This window comes from Leuresthes tenuis, unplaced genomic scaffold (genome assembly GCF_036924035.1).
Source record: "Leuresthes tenuis unplaced genomic scaffold, fLeuTen1.0.hap1 SCAF_16, whole genome shotgun sequence".
Taxonomy (NCBI): Eukaryota; Metazoa; Chordata; class Actinopteri; order Atheriniformes; family Atherinopsidae; genus Leuresthes; species Leuresthes tenuis.
The window spans coordinates 13,981,750-13,994,511 of record NW_027325370.1 but is presented as its reverse complement, the minus strand read 5'-3'; the positions used below and the strand labels follow the sequence as shown (position 1 = coordinate 13,994,511).

At 40.4% G+C, this 12,762-nt stretch overlaps 1 protein-coding gene across 1 annotated transcript; it reads left to right on the top strand.

Annotated features, from left to right (window-relative positions):
• The first annotated feature begins 2,539 nt into the window (after window positions 1–2,539).
• LOC140271886 (transmembrane protein 26) lies at window positions 2,540–6,639 on the top strand. Its single transcript, XM_072367194.1, has 4 exons — window positions 2,540–2,733; window positions 5,005–5,149; window positions 5,754–6,485; window positions 6,595–6,639. Exons 1-4 carry the CDS (start codon window positions 2,540–2,542, stop codon window positions 6,637–6,639), a joined length of 1,116 nt encoding a protein of 371 aa, XP_072223295.1.
• The last annotated feature ends 6,123 nt before the right edge of the window (window positions 6,640–12,762 follow it).

Genomic DNA, 12,762 nt, shown 5'->3' with positions numbered 1-12,762 from the left:
TAATGTTCATAAGATACTGGACAGAATCTCAAAATGAGAGTTACTTCATGGCTGCACGTTTTAGCTGTTTAGTCAAAAAAGACAAAAAAAAAATTTGGTACAGAAAAACAATTTATTTATCAATTTATTTCTATGTTGGGAAAATAACTGATCCATATTTACAGTTTGAAGAGTGAGGAAATGACAAAAAAAACATCGTTTCAGCCATCTGTCTGGACTTCAGCACTCTAACAGACTGAAGTTCCCGGACAGCATCGACCCACGCAGCATCCTCATTGAATGCAACAGCAGTAACATACCCACACACTCCTCTGGTGATTGCTCAGGAGGCCATTGGCATATCTATTCCCTCTTGTTACTCCATGTTTTTGTGTGCAGGGACTAAATCTGTTATCAGGGCCAGAGGTGCAGAGGCAGAGCAGGCATGGGTGGGAGCAGGGCAGGGTGCTCTCTGAGCAGGGAGCCTGACAGGCTGGTCTCTCCCAAGCAGATAACTTTGTTCTGGGCCAGGAGAGATGACATCATGACGGATGGCAATGAAGATGTGGACGCAAGGGCCAGGAAACCTTATCTCCTACGATGGCACCGGAGGCGACACAGTCACACAAATGCACACTTGTGGATCACGCCACGGCACACAGATACTCCACTTCAGTAGACTTGAACGACAGTCACTCCCAGCTACACTGACACACACACACATACACACAGGAATACACACCTCTGACATGTCTACTCCTTCAGAAGCTGTAGGAGGTGGCAGTCATATAAAGGCAAAATTGGACAGATAGAGGCCAGGTCACTGTGTGTGGTTGCATTGGTAGGACCTGAAAATATTTTGGGAATACACTGAGGACACTGATCTCAGCGAGGAGTCCAGCTTGTATTTTAGGTTTGTACAGCATGAAACTGTGCCATACATATTGCATGAATTCTGTTCAAAGTCTATCAATGTGCACGATAACAGAGCAGGCTCTGTTTTTGATGCAGCATATAAGGGAACCTGAGATGAATTTGTGTCTAAATCAGAAAAAGTTGTCTGAGTTGGTCTCTAAATACTTTGCAAAGGGAATGATATCTAAGAGATTTGACAAGGTCTATGGATTTTTCTTATATTTATCTGTCAGATGTTATACATCTTTGATGATTTCAAGTTCAATCAATCAATCATCTATTTCTATTTGACCTTCTTGAAATCTCCAATTTCTCTAACAGAAAATGTGAACAGCACCATAAAACCAGGCTGAAAAGTTTTGTTATATTTTGTTGAGTAAAGTTTTTTGGAATATACATTTTTATATATTTATTCATCACCGCATAAAATCAGAAAATAGTACCAGCATTGACATTTATTGTCATGCAGGGTATTAGTGATATAAATGTGTGTGTGTGTTTTGTGTGTGTGAACAGATTTTTATAGGTGAATTTATGTAATATAAATTTCCCCAATGAAATGCAACAATTAAATGACTTCAGGTACCTAACTTACTTTAAGATAATTGCTTTTTATATAAATTTTTCTGATTTTTTTACCTTTGAAAATGCTTATGTGACAGTTTCTTATTAAATATGCACACATATGCATAAATGTAATATGGATGGTAAAACAGGAAGGTGAACTAAAATTCTACACATGCACAACATTTAGGATGTTGTTTTGCCTTCATTCTAAATAAAGTTGGCCAGCACATATGAATAAATGGATAAATATATGGATTAATAAACAAATAGATAAATAAACTGACAGTAGTCCTTGATCTGAATCGAATCGGGTTAAAATAATCTTAAGAAGTTGTCAATCAGACTCCGTCAGGGATCAGGGATCAAATTTAAGTATACCAGAGCAAAGCCTCTTGGAGTCTTTCAAAACTGACTGCAGATCACTTTGTTTAACTCTTGCTTACTAATCACGGCTTCCTTTGATTTCCTTGAAAGCTCTGAGGATTTCATCCCGCTGACTAATTGACAGCAAAGGCTGTTTGCATGCTGACACATCATGCAATAGTTACTAATAGTGAAGGCTGAGCTGGGTTTGAAGTGTAATGATGTGGGTGGTTACATCAAGTTTTTTGTAATGTCTGATTTTGGCAGCATCACACCGACTATTCTGCTTGAATTTGCAACATTTCCTAGATTTACTGCAAATAGAAGTGGTCCATTCTTTATAAAAACCTCTGCTTATACAAGAAAAAGACGGTAACAGCAACATGAAGCATTTATCATGATAAACTTGTTTGGCAGCCTTTTATTGTCCACTGTTTTGCATTCTGTCTGAGGTTTTCTGCGAAATTGCTGAACTGGCCTTAACTTTCATCAGCCTTACAAGAATGATCTGTTGAAAAATAAATACGGCACACACACACAGGATTTCCTTGTAGTCAACTAGTGTAGTGTTCCACCATAAATGAATTGAGATGAATGGCTCAGCCACTCCAAGCAAACTTTTACTTTAGTTTTTCTTTTCCTAGTTGCATTGATTCTTAGCTAAAGACCCATAAAAACGCTACTGTATATCTTTGCAGGTTTTCTGTGGTGCATGATGTGTCGCCTCCTGAACGTCTTGTTGGCCCTTCTGAGTCGCTTCCTGTTTGTCGTCCACGGGGTGGTGACAGTGTGGCGAGTGGTGGCTGTTAATGGGGAGCCGCTCTATTGGCTGCTGCTGACGGGTGTGGCTCTGCTTGGCGTGGAAATGGCTGTCACTCTGAAATGCACCCGTAATGCAGAGTGGAAATGGTAACTCTGAACAAACCATGAGTTTACATTCTACACAATGCACTCTGTTGATATCAGGATTAGTCTGTTTAGACATTCAGCAAATTAGGATACACAAGACAGTTTATCTTGTTCTTGACTTTAATAGTCTGAAAAGGCTAAATGTGACTAAAGCACACAGGGAAGATCAATACAAGCATTAATGGTGACAGAGTTTCACCGACTAACAGATCTTTGTGTCTCTACACAGGAGCTATACAGTCACAGTAAACTCCAGTTTTATATTTTCACAGCCAAATACACAATCACTTCAGTATCATAGAATGTTCTCTATTATAATCGATAATAAGGAATACATCACATAGATACTGTCCTGTTTCAAAATTATCAAGTTTTTGGTCTGCATCATGCAAACAAAACAATTAAGGAGATGTGGTGGCATGATCAGGAGTTGTTTCAGTTGGTCACATCAAGGCTCAGCAGCATTATGAGGCCAAAGCATGAGGTCAGCTGACTGCCTGAATACACTGAAGGATCAGATTTTTCAATCAATAGATTTTTTTTTCTTCCCTGATGGCATTCCGAGATGACAATGCCAGGATTCATCGGGCTCAAATCCTGAAAGAGTGGTACAGGGAGCATGAGACATTTTCACACTTTGATGGCCACAACAGAGCCCAGACCTTAAGCCCACTGAGAGGCTTACGGATGTGCTGGAGAAGACTTTACGCAGCAGTACCAATAGCCAAATATTAATACAAAATCTTGCTGAAAATTTGATTCAAATCAGGATGGCATTGCAAAAGCTTATCAAAATGATGGCATGAGGAATGTGTGCTAAAAATGTGTTCCTGCCTATTTTTTCTATTGGCCAGGCAGTGTAAGTATCAAAGAAGTGGTGAAATCAGATGATAACCAAGGTATTATTGAGTGAAACGTGTTGCCTAGTGTTAGAAAACTAGGTTTGGGTTGAGGCTCTTAGCTCTTTCAGCAGGGCAGTGACCTGAAGCACACATCCAACAGCACATAAACAGCAGTTAAAGAAGGCAAGATTGATTGTTTTGAACTGGGCGGTAATGCGCCTTGAGCTGAATCCCACTCAATAACCTTTGAGAACACCTAAAATCTGCCAGTGGAAAAAAGGACTCAGACAAACTTTGATAAAAACTGAAAGCATGGAAGAGTGGCAGAAACTCCCAAAAGAAAGGTGCAAGAAGCCTGTAAATGGCTACACGACTCATTCTCTCATTGTTTCCAAAGTTTCTGCAACAAAAAGTTGTGCGAGAGGTACAAATAATTTTGTCCTCATTCACCTATGGAGAGCCCAACTGACAAACAAATGCTCCCCCTCTTAGAACCGCCCATGCTGGTGACACCAACACGTTAATAACAAACAAAATTCTTTCTTGCTGTTGTAGATGTCATTAAAGGATATTTGTTTGTGGGACACATTGGCAAGAAAAAAGCCCACACAGCTTTTGCTCTCGTGTAAGGGTTGACATTAAGGATTGAGCTGTTGTTAGCAGACTTTGTAGACTTATTTTGTGTGGAGTGAATAACTCCTAAACTTGTAACTGTGGACATTTTACAACCCATCTGGCCATGGCCATGAGATGCGGCTCGAGTGGGGCCTGTAAAATTCTAAAATTCTGTTATACTCTGCAGCTCTTCTTCTCTTCTTCAGTGACTATCAAAAAACAACTCAATACCTTCACTGTGCTGTTGTTCTGACTTTCCCATAGCTAATACTGTGGGCCTGCTAGCACATCTCTGTCATGGCTTCTACGTGGTCATGGAGAAAATGTCCCCAGCTGGTTTGAGTCATGTCCAAACGGCTACCTTTTTTATTGAAAAAAAAAAAAAAAGAATGAATAAACATAAGCTCGTACGTCAACCTTTATTATCAAAGCCTAAAATGATATGAGCATTTAGTGTCACACCTCATTCGACACCAAGCTGTGTTTCATTCAAATGCCGTAGCTTTCAGGCACACATGGACTGAACAACCCCAGACACAAGCTTTCTTCAGGCCTCTCTACTTCTCACTGACTCTAACTTTGAAGTTCTGTCCTCATGGAGGAGGCTTTGCACTGTCAAGTGGGATTTGCATATATGATGAGAATAATTGCCTGTCTGAAATTCACTACTACTTTTAGGGGGGAAGAGACTCTTTCTTCTTTAGCGTGTGGCAAAAGATTTTTTGAAAAAAAAAAAAGGAAGTAGGGTATAACTAAAAATAATCCACCCCCACCTTTCCACTCCCCTCCCTCTCATTTGGTGGTCCTCTTTAAGGTTCTCCCCCATGGTTTTCCTGTACCTCAGTACTGTCATCCCATCCATTTGGTTTCTGGAGCTGAGCCTGTTACAATCCAAGCTGCCTCTCAACAATTCCTCCGGCCATGAGCTCCATTTGCTGGCTCACATCCCGATCACAGCGGTAAGCGTCCTTCCACAAAAGTGCCCTCCCTGCCTTGCACTCCATGCAGTCACATTAAAGCGACACCTGATATCAGATGAGATTTAAATCTAGCAAGGGGGTGGATAAACTATTAGTTGCAGGAAATGTGTAATAGACACATTGCGACAGAGTCCAGATAGGCACTTGCTTGGAAAGCTCTCAGATCTCTGCCCTTCTGGGATGGTTTCATTGTGATTTCTTTGATGTAGGATTTGGGAGCTTCTTTGCTCCTTGGCAGTACTCGAGGCTGGATGGCAACGTACAAAAAAAAAAAAGACTTAGTGTTTTAACGATGTCATAAAATGTCAAGAGGTGCTTTCACTAAAAAAAATAAAGAAACCTGACACCTTGAGAAGCTGATTTACAAGAGATTCAGCTAATGGCAAAAACAGAATGGGTACACCTTGTTGTACTGAGGCTTGCAATTAATTTTGCAAATTGATTGTACATTCTACTATTTTATGCGATGAAATCGCTAGAGAGCAGTTTACTGTTGAAAAATACGAAAATCAAAACAAGAACAAAAACAAGATTTGCTTTGACGGTTTGAAAATGTAGTCAATGTGTTATTTCCTTCACCCAGGGCATTGAGGAGCTAGACCCAGAGAACTGGGTAGCTGGCCTGGAGCAGACCATGCTGATCGTGTTGGTTCTGGGTCGCTGGCTGATGCCCAAAGGGGACATGTCACGTGATCAGCTATCACAGCTCCTCATGGTCTATGTAGGACTGGGCGCCGACATCCTGGACATCTTTGATACTTTCAAGGAACCTGAAGTCAAAACTAACAAGGCTGTTGTCATTATTGGCTTGGCACTGTTCTCTTGGGCCCTCATGCAGTTTCCTCTGGTTCTCACCCAGACGCGACCCCAAAAGGCGGAGCCTCCTCTGAGGAGCAGGGGTGGACTCTACTGCTGTCCTGGAGCCCCGCCCTCACTCTCCTCCTGCTGCTCCAGTGAAGTTTGGAGCTTGTTGCTCACCGTGGGACTCCAAGATGGCCCTTTCTTGCTGTACCGTTTATACCTCATGGTACAAGAGCATGTACTGAACCAGCTCATGATTTTCTTCACCTGTAAGAACATCCTCATCGTCCTTTTGGAGCTTTACAGAATCTTTGTGGTGCAGTGTGAGCAGCAGGTACGAGAGTCAGTGTTGGAGGGGTGTGAAGCTCTGGTGCTCCACTGTCAAACGCACAGAGGCAGGAAGGAGGAGGAGGAGGAGGAGGAAGTGGGTAAAGAGGGACGTTGTGCAGAGCTAAGCTGTCATATAGACATGGAGAGGGCGACTGATAGGGAGGAAGATCAGGGAGATGCCCAGGTAAAAAAAGATTGTAAATGTCGTGAGGCATGACTTTGGCCCTTGGGGGAAGGAATAGCTTTCACACGCCAAGATAAGTCAAACCCATCTACCATCTCTTACATCTCAGCCTCATTCAGAGACGGGCTCAGCTCTCTGGAGGATTGGTGACTAGAAATAGACCACAAGAGAAGAGAATGCTCCCATTGAAAAGATCAGACATGATATTCTGCATTTTCCTGTGATCGAGCCTTGCAAAACAAGAGGTTTCTCTGCCGAAGGAGCTGGGTTCAGTTCAACACGTTGAACAAGAGCCTTTAGTCTGTTCAACATGAAGAAATTAACAAGGCTGCAGAAAACAATTAAATAAAATTGCTCTTTGCCTTACAGTTAAATTAATGGGCTTTAATTGTCAACTGTAGCAACTAATAGAATGGTTTTATTCTGCTGTTTGCATTAAAGTCTAATAAGATGAGGTTGGTGTTGATGTACCTGTAATAGAGACTGGATCAGCATGACAACTGAACCATTTGATGACATGTCTTTCTTAGTTGATAAACCTTTTTTAATAAAGCTTTTTTTTTTTTAAAGTACAGAGTTGCTTGTTTTACTTTGATCGCCATGAGATGGCAGTGTTGCCAAGTCAACCGAGGCACAGCTCAAATGTACAGTCTTTGGCTGTAACACACGATAGCTGGAGAGGGGAAAAAAAACAGTGTTGAACTTCAGCATTTATTTGAATTTGGTTGGAAAATATCCTCTATTGGTCTGTTCGCAAGATCTCATAATGAGTTGAGGGGGTAGGAACGCTTGTGATTAAATCATGTGAAAGATTTAGTCACTTTCAGGCAGTGGATTTAAAATCAATAATCAAATACAATCAATCCAGAGACACCTCATGAGAAGTAGGAGGAGAGTGAAGAGGTTTGCTTCACTCTTCAAGGTTCATCTTCCTCTTGAGCACAATCAGCCCATGGAAGCCTGTTTGAGAGCTCAATGCATTTTTATAATGTCTGAAAAAGCACACTCGTGATTATGTGGGAGTGGAATAAGTTCAGCATGATTTGCTCTCACTTTCTCTTTTCTGAGAGATGGAAGGTGCTTTTGAGATCTCTCCACAGCAAAAAATAAATAAAAAAAATAAATCTAAACTACAGAAACTATTCAAGAACCCACGAAGATCAAGAAATGTTTGTGTCGAGCCTGAAGGTTTTTAGCTACTTCACAGTGGGGACAAACAGCACCCATCCCCTCGATTCACACAATAACTCTTGGCAAACAAGGGCTGCGATGCAGCCATGCTGCATTTATGGATGACCCTCTCACTCTTGAACTGTGTTGAATTTGACTGGGATTGAAGAGTAGCAATGGCAGCAAGGAGCAATTCAATCAAAGTATGTTCAAGCAGTGCTCTGTATCTGTGTCCATAAAAACGGCTGCACTTCACCTGGCCTGCAACATAATGGTAGGAGCCAAGGCTCTAAATGAGTTGGGACTCTCTGTTTCCAAAGAACTCTTGATGAAAGAAAGACAGAGACAGAGGGGAGAGAAAAGAGAGAATTTGTGTGTTTTCCTCCCTTTCTTCTCTGTGCTTGACCATTAAAATGCTGAGATTATTTGCAAGATTTCCTAAAACAATTACTGAAGGCTACCTCTGCAAGATCTGCTGGAGAGCACTGCTGTGTTTCTTTTGTGGCGGCACTTTGGTCTGAATAATTGATGGTGAAGCCAACTTTTAAGAGAAAGGGGAGAAAATAAAAATGGAGAGGCCCCTCAGAGATGTAAATCATTCCAGCAACATAATGCCATCTATGCTTATGGGGTGCTGATCAAGCCCAGTTCACAAAGTCACTCCCTGGGAAATGACATCACATGGGGCTAATATGAGGTTACGGCACGTTCTATAAGCATCTGAGTTTTGGGAGAATCCGATGTTCATGTGACAGTGTGATGTGGGCAACACAATAGGATGATGAAAGCTCTGCTTTCTTGTGAAGAGAGTCCTTTTCCTCTTCAGATTAACTGCATGCTTTAACAAGATTGTGTGGGTATGTGGGAGGATGGGGATGTCAGCTGATCCATGGGCTGCCCTACATAGATAGAAAGGGAGGAAGAAAGCGTGGAAACTCAATGCTTGCAACTCCACTGCACTTGGATTTAAAAAATAAAAACATAAAACAAGTTAACTCTCAAAAGCCCTCATCTGCAAATTACCTGCTCACTTTGGAGAAAAGTGATGCTGCAGCTCTGTCAGGTCCTCCTAAGAAAAACCCTACACATACATCTGTCATTACATGAATTCATTAAGCCCAGTGGAAGGCAACATCTTTGCATGTGATATAATTTCCTACTAAATCTTCGCTATATGATCATGTCACTGAGAACAAATCGGAGAGCTTGATTACTGACAACATATAATTTTCCTGGGTGATGAGAGTATTAGTCACACTGAAAGTGCTAAACGAATAGCTTCATTGCTGGTCTTCATAGCGACAACATGTGCCACACAACAACATAAAGTAGATTTGGAAGTGACGAATGAATTTTTTTCTCTGTCAAAGGTACGGGTTTAACCAGTAGGGGGAGCCGACCCTGCCACCATTACATAGACCAGTAAAACAAAAATGTGTTGAAGCAGAATGAATAATATCTGTGGAACACAAACTGTAATAAAAGAGTCACAGAAAGCAAAATGTCCTACTTATCTTTTTTTTTTCTGAATATGCAAAGAAAAATCTATACACACTGATTAGATACATAAAACAACGACTGGAGGGTGATGCTTCTCCAATAGTTGGCAGGGACTTCATCAAGCAATGGACGGCAGAGAAAAATCGATCATGCTAGTGACATTAATTACCAGTAATGATGTTTTTCACATTTGAAATCAATATTCCCCAAAACAATGTGAAAGTTTTTTGACCCTGCCAGAGCCAGAGAGAAATTTGTTCAACCCAAGCAGTTGCATCTCCTGTGACAGCGAGATGCATTTTCACCACATGCCACAATTTCCTCATTTGGTGTCAGCTCATCAGAAAATCCAAACACGCCAAGGTGCGGCTCATCAGCCTCCCTTCCTAGAGATAAATCCGTCAAATGCCAGTGAAATGCTACAGAAGGAGAGGAAGAGTGGAAAACAAAAGCAAACTTCAAATGAACTCCACAACTTTTTGACAGCCAGCTGCGGATCCAGCTCACTCCGCCTCATGTACCTCCATTGAGGGAAACTAATGAGCTTTACTTCACTGCTTGTGGATCAGAGATGCAGCATGGTTGGCTTGTTTTCACAGAGTGGAGGATTTTAGGATAGAATAGGCTATGTGACTGCATATATGTCTAAGTCATGACCTATAAACTGACTTTCTTTGAACATATTATATCTATGTCCTCATATGTGGCTTCTAATACTGAAGAAATGTAGTGCTTGTGAGGAATACCTGATTCCTGATTCTTCTGAATAATGAAAAGTTCCGATTCTTGTAGGGACAAGTTGCTTCAATTATTCTCAAATAATTGCATGGGAACTTCGAGAAAAGATCAGAGCAGCCAGTCATCTCTTTAGTAACCAACTTGACAGGGCAATGTTTAACCTGGTGTCATCACATTTGCCTCATTACACACTGCACAAGCAATGCCTTTGGACCAGGAAACTTTCTCTTTGTGTTTTTGGCTGCTGTATGACAGATCCTCGTTTTAGTGTGCACAATGGAGGAACCAAGGACAGTTATACTTCCTTTTAGGGTCCTCAGAGTATGTGCCTTCCCAGCACAAGAGGAACTATCAGCTATGTAAGTGTATTTTGACTGGTCCAGACATCATGATGATACATTGATGTAGAAAAAAAAAACCTGTGCAAACATCAGTAACTATTTGAACAACAGATCTTACTGTTAGCCTTAACAAATATAGACTGACAGGGAAGTCCAGGCATTATGGAACTGGCATGTGACAGAATAGATACAAAGCAATTCTGACTCGCATTCACACAGTCGGCTAGCAAACATGTACCAATGATGTAACCTATGTAGCTAAGTGTTTTTATGGGCAGTGTGAATGAAAACAGGAAGCAGCCCTTAGATGGTATTTAATTGTTGTGGGAGCTCCCCACTGTTAACTACCATGGCAGAGTCTCCTGCACTGTTTGGTCTGAAAAGGGATTGAGGAGATCCACGTCAATGCGATCTACGATTTGTCTTGTCTTTATTTTTTTTCTCCACAGGAGCAATGCTAGTAGGACAGAGTCAATAATAGGGTCACTTTTGCTTTAAAATCCAAATCCAAAAATAAACAAGAACCCCCCTTTTGTCAAATATTGTCGCTAAAATTCTTTACTTAATATATGTGCAGGCTTGATTGCGTATAAAACAACTCCATGGAGAAAGAAAAAGATTTCCTAGCTTATACCTCTATACTTTACCTAGCCACTGATAAGGGCTGTGTTTCTGTCCTATACTTCTGTTTTCTGTCTGAACATTTCTTTCTTCTGTGTTAAAACATTTGAGTGAATATGTGTATTGTTTGCCATGCTTGCAAAGGTGCAAGCCCAAAGTTCTGGTTGATGAGGAAGATCGGTGGAGTTACGATCTGGTTCTTGGATCACCAAGATAACAGTTCCCTGTCAGTAAAAGACTTTCAAGAACCAACAAAACTAACACTGCTTTAGACACCAAAAAGACAAGGGCGACAAATGTTCATCGACACTCGCGATGCTCCCAACAGCCAACTGTCATCTTGTTGTTTAAGAGCCCTTAGTTGTTAGGGTTGATTCAACAAAGCCTCTAAACTAAGTGACAAGAAAATGCCATTTGGTTTCTTGTTTTTTTTTTCTCTTTTTTTTCCTCCAGTCAACAACAGTAAGGAGATGGAATGGGAAGTCTAGAAATACACAGTCAGATACAAACGGTCTGACAGTGGAATGTACTCTTTGGTACAACCATCATCCCGATCCTGCTCCATAAAAGGATTGCGGTCTATTACATCATAACACTTCCATCTTGGCTCCAGACTCTTATGAGTCACATGGCCTGGGACTTTGTTGTCTGGTAAACACAAATGGTTAAGAAAACTGTTTTCTGTTTTGGAAGTAAGTAAAAGTACATTTGAGACTAAAGAGGATGAGATATTAAAACAAAGTCTCTTGAAGCTTGAATATGAATTTAAACTAGGAAATTCATATATTTTCAATATTCTCACTAGCATTGTAAAGAGAATATTAAAGATTAAATCTGTATTAAGCAGTTTCATTTTGTATTATAATGAGTGGGTTCTTTCCAAAGGTCAAGGGAACTCTAGATAGGCAGAAGAGCCATTCACATGGGAAACTGCTGCGTTACTGCAGGGCTGTTATGTTGTTATCATGATCTAACTGAAGGTCAGATTATATGAATGCTCGCCTCTGACTTCTTTTCTCAGACACACAGGGAAACGTTCTCTCTCCTTCTTGGAAGTATATCAAAACCAAGCCTTAAAGTCCACATATAATCAAATTTGATGTCTACAATATGTATACAATCTGTCTTGCACTATATTTCCCTGGGCAGCAGTAATCTGCTGAATGATGATTAAAAACAAATCCTTCTGTTGAAGTTTTTTTCTGAAAATGATTCTTTATTTGAAGTCCCACTGTGATGGCTATTAATCAATTTAAATGCTCATCTGTGCTTTCAAACTTGCACATTTTGAATAAAAAAATAAAAAATAAAACTCTTGGAGATAGTTTGGCACCAACTCTTCACTCTTTTTCCTCATTCAGTAAATTGGGATCTATGAATATGCTAATCAGCCCCACCCACATATCAGCCCGCCAGCAGCTAACATTGCTAATTCAGCCATAAATGTTTCAAAGCGAGTAATTACTTGACAAATTGTTTTACAAAAAGCCAGAAAATAGAGTTCAGTTCAATCACCCTTTATTAATCCCCAAAGAAGAATCATTGTATTGCTGCAATATACATTTTTGATAAAGTTGTTATTGTTAGATAACAAAATACAATGAAATTAAATTAATCAAATTAAAATAAGATAGATTGAAAAAAAACCCCACACACAATATAATTAGCTGACAAACGTTTGGAGAGTTTAAGTGTGGCACAGAACATATCAGACTCAAGGCAGGAATCACTATATGTCATCCTCTTTGAACCTTGAATACCTGTGCAAATTTCATCAAGAAATGGGTTTCAATGGGTTTTGGATTTCTGTAAACACATCAAAACTTTGTTGCTATTCTTACAAAAAGATTTAATGAGGGTTTCGCCTCACTGGTGACCTATATTTAAAACATTGCAATGATTTAGCA

Coding starts and splice junctions, on each gene's coding strand:
- LOC140271886 (XM_072367194.1), top strand. CDS start 2,540: ATGTGTCGCCTCCTGAACGTCTTGTTGGCCCTTCTGAGTCGCTTCCTG. Junction 5,150..5,753: donor CTCACATCCCGATCACAGCG/GTAAGCGTCCTT, acceptor TCCTTCACCCAG/GGCATTGAGGAGCTAGACCC. Junction 6,486..6,594: donor AAGATCAGGGAGATGCCCAG/GTAAAAAAAGAT, acceptor CTTACATCTCAG/CCTCATTCAGAGACGGGCTC.